Consider the following 27458-nt stretch of genomic DNA (forward strand, 5'->3'; position numbering starts at 1 on the left):
CAGACGCCCTCCGGCGACCTACACGCAGAGGCGGGGCCAAATCCAAAGCTGAGACCCAGGAGCTGTGAGAACAAAGAAGAGAAAGGGAAACCTCTCCCAGCAGCCTCAGAAGCAGCAGATTAAAGCTCCACAATCAACTTGATGTACCCTGCATCTGTGGAATACATGAATAGACAACAAATCATCCCAAATTGAGGAGCCAGGAGTCAGTGCTGTGCCTCTGAGGTGGGAGAGCCAACTTCAGGACACTGGTCCACAAGAGACCTCCCAGCTCCACATAATATCAAACGGCGAAAATCTTCCAGAGATCTCCATCTCAACACCAGCACCCAGCTTCACTCAACGACCAGCAAGCTACAGTGCTGGACACCCTATGCCAAACAACTAGCAAGACAGGAACACAACGCTACCCATTAGCAGAGAGGCTGCCTAAAATCATAAAAAGTCCGCAGACACCCCAAAACACACCACCAGACGTGGACCTGCCCACCAGAAAGACAAGATCCAGCCTCATCCACCAGAACACAGGCACTAGTCCCCTCCACCAGGAAGCCTACACAACCCACTAAACCAACCTTAGCCACTGGGGACAGACACCAAAAACAACGGGAACTACGAACCTGCAGCCTGCAAAAAGGAGACCCCAAACACAGTAACATAAGCAAAATGAGAAGACAGAAAAACACACAGCAGGAGAAGGAGCAAGATAAAAACCCACCAGACCTAACAAATGAAGAGGTAATAGGCAGTCTACCTGAAAAAGAATTCAGAATAATGATGGTAAAGATGATCCAAGATTCTATTTCCCAGATCCAAAATCTTGGAAATAGAATAGACAAAATGCAAGAAACAGTTAACAAGGACCTAGAAGAACTAAAGATGAATCAAGCATCGATTAAAAACACAATAAATGAAATAAAAAATTCTCTAGATGGGATCAATAGCAGAATAACTGAGGCAGAAGAACGGATAAGTGAGGTGGAAGATAAAATAGTGGAAATAACTGCTGCAGAGCAAAATAAAGAAAAAAGAATGAAAAGAACAGAGGACAGTCTCAGAGACCTCTGGGACAATATTAAACGCACCAACATTCGAATTATAGGGGTTCCAGAAGAAGAAGAGAAAAAGAAAGGGACTGAGAAAATATTTGAAGAGATTATAGTTGAAAACTTCCCTAATATGGGAAAGGAAATAGTTAATCAAGTCCAGGAGGCACAGAGAGTCCCATACAGAATAAATCCAAGGAGAAATACACCAAGACACATATTAATCAAACTGTCAAAAATTAAACACAAAGAAATCATATTAAAAGCAGCAAGGGAAAAACAACAAATAACACACAAGGGAATCCCCATCAGGATAACAGCTGATCTCTCAGCAGAAACTCTACAAGCCAGATGGGAGTGGCAGGACATAATTAAAGTGATGAAGGAGAAAAACCTGCAACCAAGATTACTCTACCCAGCAAGGATCTCATTCAGATTTGATGGAGAAATTAAAACGTTTACAGACAAGCAAAAGCTGAGAGAGTTCAGCACCACCAAACCAGCTTTACAACAAATGCTAAAGGAACTTCTCTAGGTAAGAAACACAACAGAAGGAAAAGACCTACAATAACAAACCCAAAACAATTAAGAAAATGGGAATAGGAACATACATATTGATAATTACCTTAAATGTAAATGGACTAAATGCTCCCACCAAAAGACACAGATTGGCTGAATGGATACAAAAACAAGACCCATATATATGCTGTCTACAAGAGACCCACTTCAGACCTAGAGACACATCCAGACTGAAAGTAAGGGGATGGAAAAAGATATTCCATGCAAATGGAAACCAAAAGAAAGCTGGAGTAGCAATTCTCATATCAGACAAAATAGACTTTAAACTAAAGACTATTAGAAGAGACAAAGAAGGACACTACATAATGATCAAGGGATCGATCCAAGAAGAAGATATAACAATTGTAAATATTTATGCACCCAACATAGGAACACCTCAATACATAAGGCAAATGCTAACAGCCATAAAAGGAGAAATCGACAGTAACACAATCATAGTAGGGGACTTTAACACCCCACTTTCACCAATGGACAGATCATCCAAAATGAAAATAAATAAGGAAACACAAGCTTTAAATGATACATTAAACAAGATGGACTTAATTGATATTTATAGGACATTCCATCCAAAAACAACAGAATACACATTTTTCTCAAGTGCTCATGGAACATTCTCCAGGATAGATCATATCTTGGGTCACAATCAAGCCTTGATAAATTTAAGAAAATTGAAATTGTATCAAGTATCTTTTCCGATCACAATGCTATGAGACTAGATATCAATTACAGGAAAAGATCTGTAAAAAATACAAACACATGGAGGCTAAACAATACACTACTTAATAACGAAGTGATCACTGAAGAAATCAAAGAGGAAATTAAAAAATACCTAGAAACAAATGACAATGGAGACATGACGACCCAAAACCTATGGGATGCAGCAAAAGCAGTTCTAAGGGGGAAGTTTATAGCAATACAATCCCACCTTAAGAAACAGGAAACATCTCGAATAAACAACCTAACCTTGCACCTAAAGCAATTAGAGAAAGAAGAACAAAAACATCCCAAAGTTAGCAGAAGGAAAGAAATCATAAAAATCAGATCAGAAATAAATGAAAAAGAAATGAAGGAAACGATAGCAAAGATCAATAAAACTAAAAGCTGGTTCTTTGAGAAGATAAACAAAATTGATAAACCATTAGCCAGACTCATCAAGAAAAAAAGGGAGAAGACTCAAATCAATAGAATTAGAAATGAAAAAGGAGAGGTAACAACTGACACTGCAGAAATACAAAAGATCATGAGAGATTACTACTACAATCAACTCTATGCCAATAAAATGGACAACCTGGAAGAAATGGACAAATTCTTAGAAATGCACAACCTGCCAAGACTGAATCAGGAAGAAATAGAAAATATGAACAGACCAATCACAAGCACTGAAATTGAAACTGTGATAAAAAATCTTCCAACAAACAAAAGCCCAGGACCAGATGGCTTCACAGGCAAATTCTATCAAGCATTTAGAGAAGAGCTAACACCTATCCTTCTCAAACTCTTCCAAAATATAGCAGAGGGAGGAGCACTCCCAAACTCATTCTACGAGGCCACCATCACCTTGATACCAAAACCAGACAAGGATGTCACAAAGAAAGAAAACTACAGGCCAATATCACTGATGAACATAGATGCAAAAATCCTCAACAAAATACTAGCAAACAGAATCCAACAGCACATTAAAAGGATCATAGGGCCTCCCTGGTGGCGCAGTGGTTGAGAGTCCGCCTGCCGATGCAGGGGATACGGGTTCGTGCCCCGGTCTGGGAGGATCCCATATGCCGCGGAGCGGCTGGGCCCGTGAGCCATGGCTGCTGAACCTGCGCATCCGGAGCCTGTGCTCCGCAACGGGAGAGGCCACAACAGTGAGAGGCCCGCGTACCACAAAAAAAAAAAAAAAAAAAAAAAAAAAAAGGATCATACACCATGATCAAGTGGGGTTTATTCCAGGAATGCAAGGATTCTTCAATATACGCAAATCAATCAACGTGATACACCATATTAACAAATTGAAGGAGAAAAACCATATGATCATCTCAATAGATGCAGAGAAAGCTTTCGACAAAATTCAACACCCATTTAGGATAAAAACCCTGCAGAAAGTAGGCATAGAGGGAACTTTCCTCAACATAATAAAGGCCATATATGACAAACCCACAGCCAGCATCGTCCTCAATGGTGAAAAACTGAAACCATTTCCACTAAGATCAGGAACAAGACAAGGTTGCCCACTCTCACCACTCTTATTCAACATAGTTTTGGAAGTTTTAGCCACAGCAATCAGAGAAGAAAAGGAAATAAAAGGAATCCAAATCGGAAAAGAAGAAGTAAAGCTGTCACTGTTTGCAGATGACATGATACTATACATAGAGAATCCTGAAGATGCTACCAGAAAACTACTAGAGCTAATCAATAAATTTGGTAAAGTTGCAGGATACAAAATTAATGCACAGAAATCTCTTGCACTCTTATACACTAATGATGAAAAATCTGAAAGTGAAATTAAGAAAACACTCCCATTTACCATTGCAACAAAAAGAATAAAATATCTAGGAATAAACCTACCTAAGGAGACAAAAGACCTGTATGCAGAAAATTATAAGACACTGATGAAAGAAATTAAAGATGATACAAATAGATGGAGAGATGTACCATGTTCTTGGATTGGAAGAATCAACATTGTGAAAATGACTCTACTACCCAAAGCAATCTACAGATTCAATGCAATCCCTATCAAACTACCACTGGCATTTTTCACAGAACTAGAACAAAAAATTTCACAATTTGTATGGAAACACAAAAGACCCCGAGTAGCCAAAGCAATCTTGAGAATGAAAAATGGAGCTGGAGGAATCAGGCTCCCTGACTTCAGACTATACTACAAAGCTACAGTAATCAAGACAGTATGGTACTGGCACAAAAACAGAAAGATAGATCAATGGAACAGGATAGAAAGCCCAGAGATAAACCCACGGACATATGGTCACCTTATCTTTGATAAAGGAGGCAGGAATGTACAGTGGAGAAAGGACAGTCTCTTCAATAAGTGGTGCTGGGAAAACTGGATAGGGACATGTAAAAGTATGAGATTAGATCACTCCCTAACACCATACACAAAAATAAGCTCAAAATGGATTAAAGACCTAAATGTAAGGCCAGACACTATCAAACTCTTAGAGGAAAACATAGGCAGAACACTCTATGACATAAATCACAGCAAGATCCTTTTTGACCCACCTCCTAGAGAAATGGAAATAAAGACAAAAATAAACACATGGGACCTAATGAAACTTAAAAGCTTTTGCACAGCAAAGGAAACCATAAACAAGACCAAAAGACAACCCTCAGAATGGGAGAAAATATTTGCAAATGAAGCAACTGACAAAGGATTAATCTCCAAAATTTATAAGCAGCTCATGCAGCTCAATAACAGAAAAACAAACAACCCAATCCAAAAATGGGCAGAAGACCTAAATAGGCATTTCTCCACAGAAGATATACAGACTGCCAACAAACACATGAAAGGATGCTCAACATCTTTACTCATTAGAGAAATGCAAATCAAAACTACAATGAGATATCATCTCATACCAGTCAGAATGGCCAGCATCAAAAAATCTAGAAACAATAAATGCTGGAGAGGGTGTGGAAAAAAGGGAACACTCTTGCACTGCTGGTGGGAATGTGAATTGGTACAGCCACTGTGGAGAACGGTATGGAGGTTCCTTAAAAAACTACAAATAGAACTACCATATGACCCATCAATCCCACTACTGGGCATATACCCTGAGAAAACCATAATTCAAAAAGAGACATGTACCAAAATGTTCATAGCAGCCCTATTTACAATAGCCCGGAGATGGAAACAACCTAGGTGTCCATCATCGGATGAATGGGTAAAGAAGATGTGGCACATATATACAATGGAATATTACTCAGCCATAAAAAGAAATGAAATTGAGCTATTTGTAATGAGGTGGATGGACCTAGAGTCTGTCATACAGAGTGAAGTAAGTCAGAAAGAGAAAGACAAATACTGTATGCTGACACATATATATGGAAATTAAGAAAAAAAAATGTCATGAAGAACATAGGGGTAAGACAGGAATAAAGACACAGACCTACTAGAGAATGGACTTGAGGATATGGGGAGGGGGAAGGGTAAGCTGTGACAAAGTGAAAGAGCGGCATGGACATATATACACTACCAAACGTAAGGTAGATAGCTAGTGGGAAGCAGCCGCATAGCACAGGGAGATCAGCTCGGTGCTTTGTGACTGCCTGGAGGGGTGGGATAGGGAGAGTGGGAGGGAGACGCAAAAGGGAGGGGATATGGGAACATATGTATATGTATAACTGAAAAAAAAATTATAAAACTTAAAAGGTCAACAAAGATGCATACATGTTATTAAATCTGTCTAATGTGGTTTTTTACCAGTGAAAACACAGTCTATACTGTCCACTACTTCTGATAATAAATGTCATATAAAGACCATTAACACTGGACAGAAACTAACTCAGAAGTGAAAGAATCTTTATTATTAAAGGCTTTTCTATTAACATTTTTGAATGAAGCTGAAATCAGTAATGAAACATCCTTTTTGGTACATGACATAGTGTTTGTCACACAATCAAAATCATCCTAATATTTTCAAGATTCGCATCGTTGGAAAGTTTTCAAGAATATTTGATTAGAAAACACTTTTTAGCCACTGACTGTATGTCATGTTCTAGACATTCTGCCCTCCAGAAACTTAGTCCAGAAGACTGCAAGTAGGATGCCCACACATGACGGGATAAACACTGTATCAGAAATATGAGCACTGAATTTGGGCACTGTAAGTGACCATGTCATTAATTCTGCTAAAGGGGTCTTAAAAGATGGTGTGTCCACATGTGGATTCATTAAGCAAGCAAAGAGGAAAAAGCCAAGAGCAGTGTGTAAAATAAACAAATACCGAATATGTGCATACAAATACATACACGCCTCTTGCTGGCGTGTATGTTACAGGGGGGTTGACAGGGTGGAGGGCAGTAATTAAGAATGAAAACTGAAAATGTAGAGTTTTGCATAAGCTTGCATATAGGCTTTTATAGCCTTTATTTTGGCAACGGGGAGAATCAGAGCTCTCTCTGGCTGAGATGGGAAGCCAGTGGAGAGCTCTGACCAGAGCAAGGTGCCTCATTAAGACCCATGCTGGTTCCTCTGACCAGGTAAGATCGTAAATGGACAAGAGCGGGGAGACGAAGCCAGTCTGTAAGCCAGGGAAGCTCAGTCCAGTGTGGAAGGACTCAGATCAAGGTGGTAGGGGTACAGGTGGAGAGATGTGGGATTGTGAATATGGACCCTACTGAATTTGATGCTGGATTATATGTGGGGTGGAAGATAAAGGGGCGACTCAGAATGCAGCTGACATTCACCGAGATGGGAAAGCTTGAAGGAAACCAGGTTTGAGAAAGGAGAGGATTGGAAATGTGGTCACGTTTCACGTGGTATGTCCTCTGCTCTCTATCCCCACATCAAGTTGGAGGGAGACCTCGGGTACTCAGGGGACAGGTCTTGGGAGGCTGACCGACGGAACCTGAGGAGTCAGTACTGATGGAGAGAAAGAGACATGAGGATGGGCCCTAGTGGAAGCCGACCTTTACAGCTTGGGGAAGGAAAGATAAGAACCAGAAACAAGACTATAATGGAGCAGTCACTGGAAGAAGGAGGGCGAAGAGGGGATGAGGAGACGGAAGGCAGTTAAAGAAGGTGTTCTAATAATAGAGAAATTGTCAAAATTAAAAAGCCACAACCAGGTAGGGATTATGTGACTGATGGGGGGGTGACATTGACGTTAAATCCTTACCCTTTAACTTGATTGAGAAAAGATCATTCAAGTGTCTCTAAGAAAAACGAATGTTCAAATAAGGGTTTTCCCTCCAATAACTAAGTTACACCTACAATATGAAGTTCACATAGTGTTGGCATACTATCAAGTTAAAATGGTTTACCAAGAAAACTAATTTAATACTATTGAATACATGTCATTTTTGCTTTGCAACAAAGGTCATATTCAAAGTATCAATTATTTGAGGAAAATACTGAAGTTCCATTATTTTTTATTTCATTTTGAAATCATAGAAAAGTGCTAATACTTCAAATTCTAACATTAGCTGTCTTAGGAATGGCAGCGCAATCTAACTTACACATAAAGTACCTCTTTTTTTTTATGTCCCAGGATCATAAAAACAAATAAATGGGCTTTTCCTGCCTTCCACCTACAGAAGAGCAGCAAGGCTTCTTGAGCTGGAGGGATAGGCTCTTTTGCATGTTTCAAGGAGATTCAAGCCTTTGGTTTAGAAAGACTCTAGCCTGACCTAGTTTCATGGCTGGATTCTCCAGTGGGGAAAGGATGGCTCAGAACTGCAGGAGAGGAGAGTGGCACATTGGTCACGGGTGCAGGGAGGTTGACCAGATACCCCAGCTTGCCATTGCTGAAGGGGGTTCCTGGGACATAGGAATGTCAGTTTCACAGCCTTGACAATGTTCCTTTGGGAACTGTATCATTTAGGATCCAACACAAAACATATGACACACTTCCCATAGATCATTTGAGAGGGTTTCTTTACAAATGTTGGGTTTGGAGAAGCCCAGGTAGAAGTGTGGTCACTGGGAGTTGGTTACAGAAACCTGGAAAGGGACATGTATGGATACGGCTTCTTGAGAAAAATAGTGAGCTTTGGTTGAGGGAATCTGATAGGGAGGTATCACACTCTGACATCGCTCTCCTCCCTGCACCTCTCATCTCCTGCCTGGGCCCCCCACTGGAGGAACCCAGGCAGAGGGCACAGAACATAGTCCATGCATGTCCACCACTAGGATCAGAGTAGATTGAGAAACGGTGGAGAGTAGATCTAAAAAGGCAAAGGGAAAATACATGATGCAAGTGGAAAGGTGCTTAGAATTTGGTGCAATATCTTCAATTCACAAGTAAAGCAATAAAGAAAGAGATAGGTCAGTTTCAAATCTCTAGAGGTCAAGATAGAAACCCAAATTTTCAGCATCACAATTCAGGCCAAGTTTTTCTAAATTATGCCAAGCAAAGATTTTATATCTTGTTTTTTCCTTCCCATAGAGTTTTAAAGACCATGTAGAAACCCATTCATACAAAAGCCTCAGAGTCAACATTTTATTTTCAAATGGTATTTCCCAAAGTGTATACCAAATGCTATGTTAAACCATACGAAAATGCTAACATTCAACCATTTTTTATCTGCAAAAATAACAATTCTGTATGGCTCAAACTAGAACACTTGGAAAACCAAGTTTAAAAAATTAAGCAAGTTTCATTTCTGTAGGAACTTTAATGGGCATGTTCATGTTTATCACCTCTTAAGCATCAATATGTCAATTAAGTATATTATTTGTATAATTATAAATATAGAACATAAATGTCTATGTTCTCAAATAACTAAAATAAAGGATTCTCCTTTGTCTTTAACCCAAACTAGGAAGATGTCTTTTGAAAGAGAAAATCATGAGGAATGTAGAAAAATAAGTGGTTTCTTGGTTCCATATTAATTTTAAAAAGGGAAGATTTTAAAAGGCCAGGAACAAAACAACATACTCTTACCATATAATCCAGCAAACACACTCTTTGGTATTTACGCAAAGAAATTAACAACTTATGTCCACACAAAAACCTACATGCAAATGTTTATAGCATGTTCATATGTTCAAATGTTCAAATGTTCATAATTGCCAAAAGTTGGAAGCAACCAAGATGTCCTTCAGTAGGTGATGGATAAATAAACAGTGATACATCCAGACAATAGAATACTATTCAGCACTAAAAAGAAATGAGCTATCAAGCTGTGAAAAGGAGGAACCTTAAATGCATGTGACTAAGTGAAAGAAGCCAACCTGAAAAGACTACAGACTGTATGATTCCAACTACATGACACTCTGGAAAAGGCAAAACTATGGATAAAAGATAGAAGATCTGTGGTTGCCAAAAGGTTGGGATGGGGGAGGAATAAATAGGTAGGGCAGTGAAAGTGCTTTGTATGATACTATAATGAAGGACCCATGTCATTACACATTTGTCCAAACCCACAGAATGTACAGCACCAAGAGTGAACCCCAGTGTAAACCGTGGACTCTGGGTGGTGACACATCAGTGTAAGTTCATCAGTTGTAACAAATGCACCATCTGGTGGTGGTGGTGATAACAGAGATGGCTGTATATGTTGGGGGAAGCGGGAGTTACATTGGAAATCTCTGTACCTTCCTCTCAAATTTGCTGTGAACCTAAAACTGCTCTAAAGAATAAATTATATTTAAAAAAAAAGAAAAAGAAAAAGAAACCAAGGCCAGGAGAGTATAGAATGGGTAGGAAAGGAAAACAAACATAACCTCAAAATGGTACCAACCTTTTCATTTTGCCAAACAAGGACATTACATCACACATCTTTCACCTACTCTCACCACCATTTCTAAAGATGGAGGCCATATTTATCTCATAAAAAAGAGCAAAAATGATATAACCTTGGAATAAAAAACATTTTTTCCCAAGGCAGGATAGCAGAAGCAAACTTACCTTGATATTTTTGCCATAAACCAGTGAAAATTTTACCACGTAGAGATTCTATTCCATGAACACACGTTCACAAACTACTGCCTCAAAGCACAGCGAACCAGAGGTAAGAAACTGTGCAGACTTTACCCTTAATTTTATTACCAACCTTTTAAAGCATCAAATTGACCTAAGTCCATTTACTCATGTAAATCCTAAGTATGGCTCAACAGTGACCTGCCCAGAGATAAACTGAGCCAGAATATGTTTATGTGCAAATTCCGCTAGTTTTACGATGACAGCTGACCCTGGGTGCTACCACATTATATGACACTTCTACACGGTGCGATATGAAGGGTTCGCAAAGACGGAATTGCCACAAAATATCTCCACCCCTTCCTTCTCAGGAAACTGCTCCTTAAAAATGGGCTAGACAGTGAAGGTGGGAACCATCTTCAAGAGGTAACAGCTTCAAAGTGCAAATGAGGCGCCCACTAAATCCTGCAGAGATTACTATCCTACATAAGCTGCTTGAAACTCAGCCCTAAGGAGGGAAAAAATGCAGGGCCCTTCTATTCAGGGAAGTTGAGAGCAGAAAACTGAAGCAGCCTGGAGACAACAAGACTTCCTGGCACCAACCAGAGACTGAGGGAGCCTGGCGCTGGTGCTGGGTGTGGCGGGGAGCACCAAAGATAAACTTGACCTCCCGGTAGAGACCCACATCTGTCCTGGGCCCAAGTTTAAATATTTACTGATTAACTCAAACCTTTAAAGTAAGTTTTTTCCCCCCCATAACTAAGGAGAGCCACTGTCTATCCCCATCTGAGAATGAACAGAATTTCCCAAGACAAACCGTTCTCTTGATAGGTGTTTTCAAAATTGTGTAGTTTGCTCAACAAAAGGTACACCCTTTTCCGGGGAACCTTAAGACACAGATGCGGATCTGTCTCCCAGTGTCCAGATCACAAAGAAGGGGGCCGTGCACCTACTTGAGAACTGGATGGAGAACCCGGACTTGCTGATGAAGAAGTCGCTGTCGAACTGCAGAGTGAGCGAACTGAAGGTGCTGTGAATGTCCTCGGGCAGTGCTGAGCCGCTCCACTCCTTCAGCAGGATGGCGCTGTCCACCGGCCCATCCCACACCTTCAGAATGTCATGGGCCAGCTCCGTGTCAAACACGATGAAGTGGAGGCTGCAAGGAGAGCACAGCTGGTACGGTGACTGAAAGGCCCCTCCCGCCCAGTGAGGACACCCCAGCACAAAACTCGGGTACACATCAGCCCGTTTCACCCACACCAAACCCCACCCCAACGTGCCTTTCCTTGTCTGACAGTTATGGATGAGCCTGGAGCCTCACAGAAGTGGATTCACTCGTGCACATCAGAAAACAGAAGCACCTACTTCTTTCTGTCTGTGATGGATACAGTGAGACCACGGAGCTCTATGCTGAGCTGTGTGTTTAAGGATGAAACCAGGCCTTTTGAGACTGTCAGCTCTTTTTACAATTCAAAGCTTTCTCGGGCACACAAATCAAAGACGGATCTGATACAGCTTTGTTTTAAGCTAATAGACGTCGGATTTTAATGCGTGTGGTATCAGTGTTGTTCCTGAAATGCCCCACTAGGTGGTAGCATCCATGCCAGGACAGAAACGCTGGCAGAGATGATGTTTACAGCAGGAGGATATTGTGTACCTGTATCTGAATGATCTCAGCTTATGTTGTGTTTATTTCTATACATTTTATTTTCGGAAAAAATACAGTATTTGAAATACCAACACAAAGGCAGAAATGTGTAGTATAAACTCCTTTCTTCATAACATTTTAACATACTTCTATCACATTTACAGATATTAAAGCAACTTAAAATCTCTATGTCAGAGGAAGCTCTCTTTCAGTGACGGCAGCAGACCCGTAATTCTATTTATGGCAATTCAGACAGATAAAACAGTTTAATATCAACAAAAATCTGTATTTGCTGAATGCTTTCATTCATTGTTTTTCACTCACTGCTTACTGCACAAAATTGTGAGAGAAAAATCATAATAAATGACATATGAAAGACGGTACACAAGTCCCAATTATTTACTTTGTGCATATTATATATTCAAAGAAAATATCTATCTCGCCCTGCATAAATATAAAATGTAGTATATTTTTAAATGTTTGATTTAAAATATTTTTAATATAGAGGGAAGTGCATAATATAGCAGACACTTAGATACCTACCACCACCAATGTTAACATCTTGCCTTATTTGCTCCAGATCTTTTTTAAAAATAAAATGTTACAGGCACAGTCCTACCCCCCTGCCTCTCCACTTATGCATTTGTTTTTCCTCTCACGCCACATTCTGAAATCGTGATGGTCTCTTCTCATTTATATTTTTATAATTTTCATATGCTTATGTAGTATACCTGTCTCCAAACAATATACAGTACTATTTTGTGCGTTTAACAGTAATTACATACTAGATGTCATTTTGGCATGTATGTGTTTGTATCATTTTCAAGTTGCTTTTTATATTCAGCATAAGGTGAAATTCCTCTAAACTGAAAGATGTAGATTTTGTTAACTCACTTTAGAAGCATGAGGAAATGCTTCCTCTGTCTGGTCCTCTAACAAAAGATAGTTAGTTTCTGCATTTTATTATGACAAATGGTGCTCAGCCTAGGGTCTCTCTAGGCTCAAGAAGAGAAATGGCCAAGTTGTTCTAGCATGTGACTGTAACTTCTTACAGTCTCACAATAAAGTACAAATGGCTCTGTGTTGTCACATCTTCACTGATACCTGATAACATCAGACTTAAATAGTTGTAAAAAGAGAAAATTTGATGGTCGTGGAAAGGTATCATGTTTAAGTTACATCTCCCTGAATATTCATGAGGTTGAACGTCCTTTTGTGAGTATAAGGCAACCCCCTTTCAATATAGTTCAGCCATTCAACAAACACTTATTGAGCACCGACTGTGTACCAGGCACTCTTCTAGGAATTTTGGATACATCAGTGAACTAAATGAAGAACCCTGCCTTCATGAAGCTTACGTGGTTGGTAATGGGGGAGATGAGCGAAAAACAGCAACCATAAAAATTAAGTAAAGAAGACTTCATTTTAGTAAGTGGTAAATGCCATTGAGGAAAGAAAAAAGCAGAGCAGAATAAGAAGCCCTGGTCATGCCAGGACTGGAGGATCGGGGGAGATTTAGGTATTATATGGGGTTGTTGGTTAACCCATGTTGGTGAGGAGAGGTTTGAGCAGAGACTTGAAGGAGATGGAGGGGTTGTTATACTTGGTGTGAGGGGAGAGTGAAGCCCAGCAAAAGCCCGACACAGAGGGCATGGTTTCAGCATTTGAGACCATCCAGGCACCAATTTAACCAGAGCAGAGAGAGGGCCTGATAAGGAAACTGAGGCCAGAGAAATAACGGGTGTAGTGGATGGAGAGGGGGTAGCGGGGGGTTGGTGGGCAACACACGGGGTTTTGTAGATTGTTCTGAAGATTCTGGCTTTCACCCTGGGTGACAGACCAATGTGGTGTTTTTGGTGAAGAAGTTATCCCACCTGTGATTTTAAAAAATTGCTCTGCACTTGTGTTGGCAACAGGCTATAGAGGGCAAGGCAGAAACAAGAATCAGATGGCTGCTGCTCAGAGGAGCTGGACAGGGGAGGTATTGAGAGGTTGTCAGATTCTGGGCATGGTTTGAAGGTGGGGAAAACAGGACTGGGTGAGCCATGTATGATTAAGAGAGGATGCAAGGTCACTCGAAGGTTTTTGCCTAAGAAACAAGAAAGGTGGACAGGTCACGGGCTGAGGTGAGAAAGGGTGCAGGTGGAAAGGTCTGTGGGGTGGGAAGACCAGAGATTATGATTTGGGCCTGTAAGTTCAAGATGCCTACCGGACACTGAGTAGACACTTGAGCAGACAGCTGTTCATGCGAATCTGGAGCTTCAGAGAGAACTCTGAAAGGAAATAATAAACCTGTGTCTTCGGAAATAAATGGTCTTAAGCCATGGGACTACATGAGATCATCAAAGGTCTTAGGTGGAGAATAGGACCATGGACTCTGAATTATCTGATCACATATGACTGCCCACTTTTGTAATGCATTCTTCATCTCTTTTATTACTGTTTATATATTGTATTATATTATTGTGGAAGGATTTTGTTACATACCCTTTATCATTTTAAGAAAAAAACCCTGCTACTTACTATGCTAGGAAGGTTTTTGTTTTATCTCTTTATGTTGTTGATCATGAACATGTATTCAATTCTATTAAACTACTTTTTCTATACCTATTTAGATGATCATACAGGTCATTTTTCTTAATATATAAAATGGGAGTAATTACAGAGTTCAGCTCTTAATTTTTATTTCCTGTTCTTTACTTGTTCTTGTGATATGAAGGTTATTTTAGCCTCATTAAATGAATCGGATCATTTCCATTTTTTTCTTTTGGATGGAAGGTTTTTCCTATATATTGGTATAATATAATCTATTATTTTCTTAAATTTTCTAAAAGCAATCCTTATTGTAGGGGTATATTTCAATTCTATTTCTAATGTCAATTATTTGGGCCTCCTGTATTTTATCATAATATGTCAGTTATTTTTCTACCAATGATACCTTTTCAAGAATCAGTTTGTGGGTTTGGTGATTCTCTATATTATTTCTTCCATTAATTTCTTTTACTATATTTGTTGTTTTTCAACTATACTTCTTTGAATTTACTCTGATAGCATTTTTCAAATTCCATTAGCTGGAGCTTATTAACTTGATTTTCAAGCGATCTTCTTTTTCCAATATGTGCATTTAAGGCTCTAAATTTCACAGTAAACTGTTAATCATGTGTCTTTTATTTTCAAAATTGAGCATGTGTTTTCTTTTTTGCTACAGATTTCTATTTCTATTCCATTTTGGTCATGGTGTGGAGTATAAAAGTGATTCTCTGCTTTATTGTTTTCACTGATTAGTTTGTTCCTAGTTTGTGATCACGTTTGCACATGTTCCATATTTCCTTGAACAGAATGTGCAGTTTCTAGTTGAAGGCTGTATGTCTTTTTAAAATAAGCTTAGTAATTGCATGGTTCAAATCCTCTGTAAACTTACTAATTTGTTACCTGTTTGATTTATGAGTTATAAAGAGTTAAAAGAGGCATGGTGTGCAATTTCCAATGTCTCCATATAATTTATTTATTTTGCTTGTATTAAGCTATATTCTTAGCTGGATAAAAGTTCCTCTTAACTATCACATATGTCTGGTGAATATATATCTCTAAACCAATAGTAGTATTTTGTGTGTTAACAGTAATTGCATAATAGGTACACTTACAAGGGAATGACAGGTAGTTTGAATACAGATTCCAGGTTGACAGTTATTTTCCTTTAGTACTGCAAATACCTCTTTTGGTCTGTATTGTTTAGAAGTTTTCTATCAGGCTAGCTAATTTATATCTTCCTTTTTTTAGCTGTTTCTTGGATCTTTTCTCCACCTTTGGTGTCCTTTGGGCTTACCAGAATGTGTCTAGGCATGCACTGACCTTTACTAATGCTACTTGAGACACATTAGGCTTATTAAATGCAAAATTCACATCATCCAGCAATTCTAGAGATTTAGGGGATGTAGAGAACTACTGCTTTCTGTAACCTTCACTGCAGAATTATTTTACTTTTATACTGTGTGTATGGAGTAGTTGATAAAAATATAAACTAATGAAGAAAGAAAGAAAAAAGGAAATTAATCGAAGTGATAACTATGCATATAAATCTATGGCAATATATTTTAAACTAGGCATAAAATGGTTTTCTAGAAAACAGAAATTACTAAAATTGACTCAAGGAAACCAATATAGACAAACATATAGAAATATACATCTTATATTTATCAAAATATTTTGAAATTGGTGATAAACTGAAAACAGGACAAATGTCCAACAACAAAACAAAAGTTCAGTAAATATTGATATGTAGAAAGTCCATAAAAGTACTGCTAAGTAAAAAAAATGTAGAAAACACTGTTTTTCACTTGTCTTGCATAAATAATTTCATTTATTAATTCCAATAATTTCCTATAGTTTTTTTTTAATTTTATATCTTTAGGTGGTAGAATTTAATATTTTTTCCATTACGGAATTTTAAAAATATAATTCACATATATTTATTGAAATAAATAAATAATTAAAAGTTTAGTCTCTGAGATTGGGACCAGGACAATGAGATTCACTATTACCACTTCAAATCATTATTCTGGTGACTGTAGCCAGCGCAACAAGGCAAGAAAAAGCCAAAAGATTTGACAAAAAAGGAAACCAATCTTTTATTAATGTAGATAACATGATTGTTCACATAGAAAAAAAATTTAAACCTAAGAACTCAGAATTAATAAGTGAATTTATTTATACAAGATAAATATAAAAATATAATTTATTTTCACAAAACAGTCACAACTAGAAAGTGAAATAAAAATACTATTTACATTATCATCAGAAAGTGTGCTATAGCTAGGGATAATTCTAGCAAAAGATGTACAAGAGCTCCTCACAGAAAACTATCATTATTGAGACAAATTATATAAGATCTACATAAATGGGACAATATACTATATCAGAGATCAGAAAATTCAGAATTGGAAATGATGTCAGGTTTCCCTAAGCTCATCTATTGATATAATGTGATTCCAGCTGAAACCCTAGCAACTTCCTTGCAGAAAGTAACAAGTGTTTCTAAAACTCATATGGAAATGCAAAGGGTCAAGAATAGCCATGGCAATCTACATGAAAAAGAACAAAGCTGGAGGAATACAGTACCAGATATCAGTACTTATTAAGTAATTCAGTGATTAAGATAGAAAGGTATTGCACTAGATGGACAAATAGATCAATGTAATGAAGTTCAGAAACAGGCCTATAATTACATAATCATATAATTATAATTATCTGGTTTATAACAAAGGTTGCACTGCAGTTAATGAAGAAAGACTGACTTTCCAACAAATGGTCAATTGAACTGCACTACGGACAAAAGGTTCCTTGCATCGTCCTAATACCTTACACAAAAGTTAATTCCAGATGAAATGAAAACATAAGTGTGGAAGATAAAATAGATCTCCTACAAAAAAAACTTAAGATAATATTTTTTATAACTTTGGAGAGGCAGGATTTCTTAAACTGGACACAAAAACACTAAGAAAAAAACCCAAAAATATTTGATATAACTTAATTAAAGAATAAGAAATACACTAACCATAAAAGAAAAATGAGCCAAAATGAATTTGACTCATTGAAATTGAAAACCTGTCTTTACCAAAAGACATCATTATGAGACCAAAAGACCACTGAGTATAAGAATATAGCTGGTGAATATACAATCAACAAAAGATTGCATTCAGATGTATAAAAACTATATACTAATCAAAAGGAAAAGATAGGCATTCCAGTGCAAAAAGAAATGAGCAAAAAACTTCAACTGACATTGATAAAAGAGGATAGTCAAGAGACCAATAAACATATAAAAAAGTGATGGCCTTGATCAGTCACCAAGGAAAAGCAAATTAAAACAACTACACACTATAATGGCTAAAATGAAAGACAGTCAATGCTTAGTGCAGGGGAAGGTGAGGTACGTGGGAGTGAACTACACTGTGAAGGGAATGGTGTTGGTTTAACCAATTCGGGAAATCGTTTGACAGTATCTACCATAGCTGAATGCAAGTGTACACCTGAGAGAAAAACATGCACACATCCACCAAATAATACATGAAAGCATATCCAACACGACGTCATTTGCAATAACCTCAAACTGTGTAAAAACAATTCACGTGTCCACCAACACTCAGAATAAATAAGTAAATCATGGTATATTCATGCAATGGAATAATTTACCTGTATCAGTGGCAGTGAAGGTTGAGGAAATCAACAAAACTAATCACACTGTATAATTAGATTTTTATAAAGTTCAAATTAGGGTAGCGATTATCTATCTGAAGTTAGGATAGTGATTATCCTTAAGAATGGATCCTTTAAATGGAGCTCAAAGAGCACAATGTGGGTCTTGATCTGGTTGCTGGTAACAAGGGGTATTTTTATAAACAAGCTGTATACTTATCATTTGGATAGTCTTATGTGCCTATGTTATATGTTAATGAGAAGCTTACATAGACAAACAAAAAAAATTCACCCTGATGCTGTAAGTTTTGCCATTTGGGAAATACCTTGTAAATTCAACAACAAAAATGATATAACAAAATTTAAACAGATAAAGAAATGGCCATTTTTCATTCTAAAAAAAATAATTAAAAGTCAATATGCAGACACCATACCACTAAGTAGGGAAAGTTTAAAAATTGATTTTAAAAAGTATCATCCTGAAGGAACTGTTAGTCATTTCAGACACAGGCATGAAAGAAAAACAAAAACAAAAACATACACTTTGCAATGCACAGTGTCACAAGCTTTAAGAGATGTGAACAAAGCATCAGGTGTGTTTAATTCTGCCTCAAGGTGTCTGGGAAGGGCTTTGTCAGGCAGAGAGAAATAGGAAGGATAATTCAATAAAGAGGATGAGACAAAAAGCGACTGAACAAATACATTCATTAATATGCTAAAAATGAAAAGATACAAAAGTTACAAATATAACAAAAAATGATGCAAAGATTTTTTTCCTACCAGATTGGCAAAGATTATAAACACTTTATCCAGTTTCAGTGACACTGTGGAGACCCTACCTTTTCATATGCTGTTGAAGCCATATCTACTCTTCATAAAAGCAATTTGGTAATAACTATACAAATTTAAATGTGCATACACAGCAAGTCCAGCTTTAGAAATTCATCGTAGAAAGTACCCTCGAGGTGATATACTGGGAGGATGGTAGCATGGCTGATAATAGTGAAAAACTAAAAACAACCCAAATATCCCAATAGGGTATAGTTTAAATAAATTATGGTGCATTCAGGCAATAGAATCTTCTTCCATGACTAAACAGAATGAGGTGGAATTACAAGTAAGGATATAAAACTTTGACCATGTTTATTGACTGAAGGAAATCTTCAGAATAATATTAAGGCATGATACTATTTTTCAAAAATAATTAAACAAGTAGATAAACAGATAAATCAAGTTATATATATATGTATGTATGTATATTATATATATATGTGTGTGTGTGTGTGTCTTTGCATAAGAAGTTATAAAAATATATACCAAATTTTAAACTGTAGTTATCTTTTGTGTCTAGGATTATAGCAAATTACTTTTCAGGCTTTTTATCTTTCTGCAACACTTTTCTAGTATTTCAAAAATTGGGAAAATAAATAACTTTGAACGTCATGACAATGAACTTGAATTTATTCTGCACATAATGAGCAGACAAAATATGTATTTTTTTAAAGGGGGCAAGTGATATGATCAGCTTTGTTTGATAGAAATATTTGTATTAAGACACACAAAAATGTCTCAACCATTTGACCCAGAAAGAATTTTCCTGGGAATTTATTCTAAGGTATTAATTATAAAAAGAGGCAAAGCTTACTTGCAATACTATTTGCCATATTATTATGTATAATATTGAAAATTAGAAATAATGTAAATAACCAACAAGAGAGACAATAATTAATTATAGACACCCACACTGTAGAATATGCAAAGGTCCATGTAAGATATATGTGAACATGGCAACAATGATGTCTAGTATGGGGATAATGCATGCCTTTCTTTTTTACACTTTTGAAGATGTCTAGATATACATTCATTTTTCAGCCATATAAAATTAATATTTTAATTGAAAAAAAATAAAACATGCTCCTTAGAGTGGGAGCAGTGATTGAGAGGCAGCCCTGGCAGGATGGTCAGAGAAGAGGCCCAGTGAGTCATGCTTGTCTGGACTAGGGAAGTAGCAGCAGTACTGGTGGGAAAGCAGACCTGGGGGCTCCACGTAGAATTACTGAGATGTGTGATCACACGAGTGTGGGAAGAAGGGAGGAGCTCGTGACACTAAGAGGCTTGCCTGGATGTCTTGCTATGTAGTGACAACCCTACTTGAGAAGGAAGGAACTGCAGGGCAAACACTGAGTCCAGAGAAGAACACAGCCTATTTTCAGATGAGATAACAAGAATGAAATTCTTGTTGAGGGGTTGACCTTTTAACTGGGCCCCCAAAGATGGGAAGAATCTGGAGGTGAGGCAACAAAGAGAAACTGGGGGGAACACAGGTCGAGAGAGCTGTGATGACAAGGTTGGGACGGGAGACTCATACACGCTTCATCTGTGCTGAAGTGTAACATGCATATGAGCCTTCGGAGGTAAACTTGTAGGGGACCAGACACCAAGTCGAGAGGGTGTTACGGTTCTGGTTAAGGAGCTTATGTTCGCTGATTAGCAAAGGGGTGGCTCAGAGAGGGTGGAGGACGGATTTGGAAGGCTCACTGGGAGAAGATTAAAGTAAGAGCAGAGTAATGGGCCTGGGAGGTAGGAACTGAGAATCACAGATAAGAAGAAAGACAAACAAGGGTAGGGCTGACAAGGATTTGGCTTGCAGGCAACTAATTTTTTCTCAGAGCTTATTATGAAGAAATTTAATGTAGTTCACTAAAAGAATGCTGTGAGACATATATTAATACCTGTCTGTTTGTTTTCTTCAGTTGGGAAAATATTGGAGACTGGTGAGGGAGAAACAAGGAAGAGCAGAAGATAATACTGAAAATTAAAACCTCCAGCCATTTTGAGGAAGATAGGCATTAACAGAAATAGGGAATAAAGAAGTAGAAAGAGGCCCAGGGGGGAATGATAATAATCCTGAAATTGGCGTGCCTGCCTTGTGCCTGTGAGGCGTTCATCCCTGGAACAGCAGCCATACCAAGGTCCCCACCATCAACTGCTTCTCCTAAGCTCCATTTATGTGTGATTGGAATTTCACTTCCAGTGTTAGCACTTTCAATTCTTTCTACACTTTCATCTTCAATGGCCAGTTCCCTTTTTGATTATCCATGTTTGTAAAACGCCAAGTGGGTTTATCACTGGGAGACAAGGAAGCAACACAAGGACACACTCTGCTGTCTGTGGCTGAGCTGAATGCAGCAATCCCCCTCGGGAAGGCACGTGACGCGATCAGGAACTGGCTGCGAGGTGCGTCTGTTGTTTATGCAGAGATCTGGGAGCTGAAGGGCTAAAAGGGAAGTCTGTCTTTCATGCAATTCTTCACAGTAAGTCTGCACAGGCAACTGAAATCTGAATCCTGTTTTGGGGCACTAGCGCTGTTTAGCTGAAGCGGGGTAACTGAAATCGCCTGCAGGAGGATCTTGCGCCGTGGCGGGTGCCTGCAGGGTTCTCCCTCTCTCTCACTCTGCAAGCAGCTGGTCGGGTTCCCTAAACCCATCAGCTGCTCCCACAGCCCCAGCTAAGGAGGGCCGGAGTCCAGCCTCAGACACCTGGCAGACTTTGAAGAGCTGCTGCTCTCTTTTCTTTGGATGGTTGGAATTCTCTTGACTGGCTATTTCCTCACATGACCCACAAAGATACACGGGATACCCCACTGTGGTCCTGACAGGAAAGGGGCGTTTGAGGTGCCTGGGTTCCGGGCCCCATGCCTGTCCGTCTTGTCAGCCAAAGACTCCCGACTCGTGTTCCCAGCACATTTACTACATGCCGACCTCACGTTTGGAGACAAATGTCCAGTGAAGTGGAAACATTTGCCCGTCCTTCTCCTCCTTAGTCTGTGTCTCACAGAGATCTTGAAGGTTGGTCAAAAATAAATTAAAACATTCCTAGATCTCCAAACCACACCTCCCCTGATCTTTCTACAGCCCATCCGGCCAGATGCGGTGAGATCAGGATCACATCCCACACTTCACTTTCTTTAAAAGTCTGCACGTGGACAGTTTTGACAATCTTGATACATTTTTGATAGGCCTCTAATGTTTTCAATACTGCATGAGCTTTTCTAATAAAATCCCCCTCAACTACACCTCCAAATGCAATTTCCTGGGAACAATTAGGAACAGAAATACTTTCAAAGTGAGTTTTCCAGACAATTACACTTGCAGAAAAGCAATTAAAGCCAGGGAACAATATACACATAGGATTATGAAAAACATTGCCTTGATGCTGCTTGCTGAAGATGTTTGTAATGCTGTTCCCTTTATTGTATAAATTACAGCTGTGCTCAGCAGTGAAACACACTGGGTCTCTTAGACACATGCTTACATATAACTCTTAATGTGGCTAAATTTACTGCAGTGTCTTGTGATTAGACTTTTAATTAAATTTAATTCTGGTAACTGCTTTATAGTATGCGTGTTAAAATTACAAACCTCTTCCAGACCCAAGTGCCCTATAACAAAAACTATTTTGGGGTCTTCTATTACCTCAAACAAAAAGTTACAGCAATATGCAATCAGAAATTGCTTTGGACCTCAAAGAAATCAAAATAGGCCCAGTAATAATTGGCCTGAAGTGTTGAAACTGACCTTTTATAATTTCCGAGATCTTGTTGCTTATTTATTCTTTGACAGCACAAAACAGACATTTAAAGAAATCATAATAGAATGACTAGTAATGAATTCCATTTGTATTAAGAATTTTTAATACTTAAATTAAACCCTGGGCTCATGTTTATATGACTGATGTATTCCTCATTTTCAAGCAAACGATGTAGATAAAATACTGGCTATGATACCAATGAAATAACTCAGTAAACTAAGCTAAAGAATATCCAAACTAAGACCAAGCCCTATTTTTCTTAGCATCAGTACCATTTTAAGCCTAAAATTGTATATTACGTACTTTTAAGTATGTTATTTTCCAAATTGCCATACTAAAAATAGTACATATTTCCTTAATAAAGAGAAATCACCAGAAACATTTTGGGATGAAGTTGAATACTGATGGAGTAAATTAATTATAAGTACTGATGCTTGCTTCTTAACTTCCTTATTACAAAGGACTTTATGCCTTAAATGAAAAAGATCTGTTTACAAATTGAGTAACTTGAAAGATACGTACAAGAAGAAAAATATTCCCCAAACAATAAAGTGGTATAGGCAATGTCTATTTTTTTTCTAGAACATTAACGGTTAAATGACAAAGTCAGTTCATGATACAAAAGCTGTACATTTTTTATTACTTCAACTCATTCTTTATTAATTTCTTTTCTTACTAAAATGTTAATGAAGTATTAGATTCACCTGCAAAGAGTGAATTCATCACTTGGTTTGCATTAGGGGAACAAGTGCTCTTTCTACTTTTTGGGAAACAAATCACAAGGAGATGTGTAAGAAATAGAAAATTTTGAAATCAGCCTAAAAGGAAATATGTCCTGTTTATGTAAAGTCATTTTATGAATCACAGATGATTCCTAGGATTTTTCACAATCAAATTCAGTGTAATGGCTTTTGGATTATTCAGATCAAGCGTTCAGGAATTCAAAGTTAAGATGTAGTATTTAATTCTATTTAGTTCACTGGATAAGTGACTATGTTGATTTTTATGAAGAATACAGACTCTTAAATTCTGTTCCTTAAAGATGCCTTATTTGTGTCCCAATGGATCCATAACTACCTAATTAATCATTTTTCTTAATGACACAAGTTAATTTTTAAATCAGTTATTATAAAATAATGTTTTTGCAATATTTACATGCTTTAAATTCCTTCCCGTGCTCCTTGTACATAGTAAGAATATTTCTTTTGGAGGGTTTGAAAGTGGTAATAGTTTGTGCCATGACAGTTTAACTCACTCCCAAGATGTAAATGTGATCAAACTTCAAGAAAGTCTGGTGAATTTCAGGGAGGATGGAAGTCACCTGATGAGAAACAGAGCATCACTGAACGGAATCAGCAGGTCGCCTCACTCCTCGTTGTCCCGTTTTACTTTTTTACTAAGTTATAAAGTTGCAGTATGATAAATTTACTAAGTTTGCTGGGCAAACCTTTTGTGAATAAGGACAAAACCCACTAATTATAAATGTTTTCATATATCCACTTGCCCCAGAAAGAGGTTTCTGCTTTGCACCTGTCTCTTTCAGCTTCTTCACATACTTAAGAGTTGAGTTGCCTGGATTCTTTTAGTCTTTGGTCAGAGCAATAACACAGGGAAGAGGAAAAGGATCAGAGGCATGTGGATTAAGGTTGTTGGGAGGTGGGGTACAGAGTTTTTAAAAAAATTAACTTTCCGGGGAGATTTCAAAAGAATACAATGAAAGAGGAGAGTTAATGGGAGGAGAAAAGGGATTTTATGAGGCGTGACTAAAGAATGTACATTCTGTCCTTGTTCATCAAGATCTATAATTAAAGAACAGCTTATTTTGAAATTACTTTTGCTTTACGTACTGTGGTTTTGACACAGCCTTGTGACTGGCACATGCAGCATTTTACTTTTTTTTTTTTGCGGTACGCGGGCCTCTCACTGTTGTGGCCTCTCCCGTTGCGGAGCACAGGCTCTGGACGCACAGTCTCAGCATCCATGGCTCACGGGCCCAGCTGCTCCGCAGCATGTGGGATCTTCCCGGACCGGGGCACGAACCCGCGTCCCCTGCATCGGCAGGCGGACTCTCAACCACTGTGCCACCAGGGAAGCCCCGAGAATTTTACTTTTTGTTGGTTTACTTGTTAATTATGTTAATTAAAAAAATACCATCATTTAGGACTATCGATAGAAATAGAGTAATACTTTGTTGAAATGTTTGCACAATTATCTGAGATTTTTCATGATTTTCTGTTATAAGAGTAACTTTAGATTGGAATACTTTCTTGGTCTCCTTCACACTTACTTTGGAATATCATAAAATAATCAAACACCTCTCCCACCTCTATATGCAGAACCTTTTCAATATAACTGATTCTCTTCCCATTAAGGGGTGGATTATATTTCTTCAAACTTTATCTTGCCCCTGAGACCTGCTTTGGCAGATGGCACGCCAGCAAATGTGATGCAAGCAGAAGTTTGAAAAGTCTCCATCTCTTACTTCTAGGAACCTTCTACCACCATTAGTTTCCTGAAGGAACAGAACCTGGAGTGGAGAGACCCCAGCCTTTAACCATCCAGCTGAGCCCCCTAAACCTGCATGAGGCCCTCCTAGACCACCCACCCCAACCAACCAGAACTGCCTGGGCAACCCACAAAGACATGAGCACATAAATCATCATTTGCAGCAACTAAGTTTCGGGGGCCCACTTGTTATGCAGCCAAAGCTAACTGAGGTACTTACATTTTTTATCTTTACTATGGATAGCTTAACACAAGTTTTCAAAGGAATACCAAAGTGAGCATGCAAACTAACAAAAACCTTGACCATGTGTTTACATTTTCTTCTTTAACTCAGAAACTTAAATCTAATAGTGGGTAATAATGGATGTACCACTATCTCCACTACAAGAACAGGAGCCATGCTTCTATTCTCAAATCACTGAAACCCAATAAAACAAGTACCTGATGGTCTTTCCCGGGTCCGCCTCTACGACCCAGGTGCAGTGGAGGTTGTTGTCGTATGGAGCAGGGTAGCCAGGAGACAAGATGCGTCCTGAAGTGGCAGCGTGGATCTGACCGCCACATTCCGCTGAAAGGGATACAGAAACACAGGAAAGTTTACTCCAGGCATTAGAGGCTTCCTGTAACTACCTTTAAAAGCCCAAACCATCACGTCTGTGTTGTACACACAGGAAAACAATCACAGCCATCTGTTTGTCCCTGTCATTGCTTTCCTTTACTTGTTCCCTAGCATTATCTTGATGGAAAGGCAGTATCCTCTGTGCAAAGTCAAGAGAATAAAACAGTGAAACACTGTGTTATATTTCTAATAATAATTCTGTGCAGATAGCCTCAATAAAATAGTACTAGGAGATCTGTCTTTCCTACCTAATAAAAGAAAAACAAACAAGCACACACACCCACACAAATATTAGGAATACATAAAAACCCACACTGAAGAGAGAGCACTGGAAATCCTTCCCCTTTCCTCTGTAAGAACTAAGTCAGAGCACATGCGTGGGCCTCCAGCTCTCATTGTGCACTTGCAGGTAACTCACCTACACAGGAGGGCAGCGGTCTGTCCCACACTCTCCGGTCACCACTCAGACAGGTCAGAGTGTTGCTGCCGTGCATGGCGTAGCCTGGGTTACAGCTGTACAGAACCACCGTGTCCGTGAGGTGGCCTTCATCCCGGATCCTGTAGCCATAGTTAGGGATCCCCGGATCCTCACATTTCACTAGGTCAAAACCTATGAGAAAGGAAGGAAGGAATTAGTAGAAAAACGTAACAGTGGCATCTACATTGGCATTAAAATATCGATGAAATAGACCAGGTTGTCAAATGTCCCTTGAAGTGTAGAAAGAAAAAGAAGACTCTGAATTTAAAAATGGGGAAATACATGTGAGTCTTGATTGGGTTTATCTGTTAACCATTGGTTGTTTCTTGGGGTTCGATGACTTTATTTGTTCCTATCTATTGATATACTTACAAGTGAAACTGAGCAGGACCATGGCCTCCACCTGCCTTTTGTCTGTAGAAAACTTTAGCCAAAGAAAAAGTTGAATTGGAGAAGTGAGAAAATGCAGAAAGAAAGGAAAGCATTCAAACAGGACAAAATAATAACAGTTTAGTCATTAAGCAAAGTCAAGGACCTTTAGTTCCTCCTCAAGGGCTATAGATAATATTCAGAGCCATATCCTTTGAGCTGTTATGTAGATACTGAAACCCCTACCAGGCGGAAGAAGTTAACTACATCATGACCGGACTGCAGCCATGATACAAGCTGCCACAATTCTGAGAACTGGCCTCAAAGAAATGTTAACAAACTGACCCTGGAACTGAAAACTAACTGTACTTAAAACAGTCAAGATGACGCGGATCATGGCCAATTTCAAGATGACTGTCGGAGCTGACTGTGCTGTTTCTGCACATAGCTCCCTCCCTCCAACTATAAAAGCTCTTGCCCACTGGTTGTCAGGGGGCAGTCAGCCTTTGGATACAAGTCCACCTTCTCTCTGTTACCAGCCTCTGGAATAAAGCAAACTTTCCTTTCCACCAACCTTGCCTCTCGAGGATTAGCCTTCAAGTGGCGAGCAGCTAGACCCCACTTTCAGTAACACAAGGAGAACCTTTATTCCAAAGAGTTCCAAACTGTCATCAGGTAATCCATATGTCCAGCCAGCCTTCTGGATTCTCCAGTGAGCTTCATGTATGCCTTTCCTGTGTCCACATCCCCTCTTTGTCACACCTGGGACCTCCCAGGAGGGCCACCCCTCGCCGCCACCTGGTGCTTATCCGGGTCTTTACTGCCTGTGCTCAAT

The 27458-nt window shown here is 38.7% G+C and overlaps 1 protein-coding gene across 1 annotated transcript in view; it reads right to left on the bottom strand.

Annotated features, from left to right (window-relative positions):
* CSMD1 (CUB and Sushi multiple domains 1) overlaps window positions 1-27458 on the bottom strand; it is a gene marked incomplete at its 3' end in the record, with an annotated part of 1679169 nt that overhangs the window by 235015 nt on the left and 1416696 nt on the right. The window contains exons 31-33 of the mRNA XM_079726547.1: window positions 26195-26386; window positions 25599-25725; window positions 11173-11375 (exon numbers count right to left, since the gene is read on the bottom strand). Of these exons, the coding sequence (XP_079582673.1) occupies window positions 11173-11375; window positions 25599-25725; window positions 26195-26386 (522 nt within the window). The remainder of the gene's footprint in view (window positions 1-11172; window positions 11376-25598; window positions 25726-26194; window positions 26387-27458) is intronic.

The sequence above is a fragment of the Hyperoodon ampullatus genome (genome assembly GCF_949752795.1).
Source record: "Hyperoodon ampullatus genome assembly, chromosome: 20".
Taxonomy (NCBI): Eukaryota; Metazoa; Chordata; class Mammalia; order Artiodactyla; family Ziphiidae; genus Hyperoodon; species Hyperoodon ampullatus.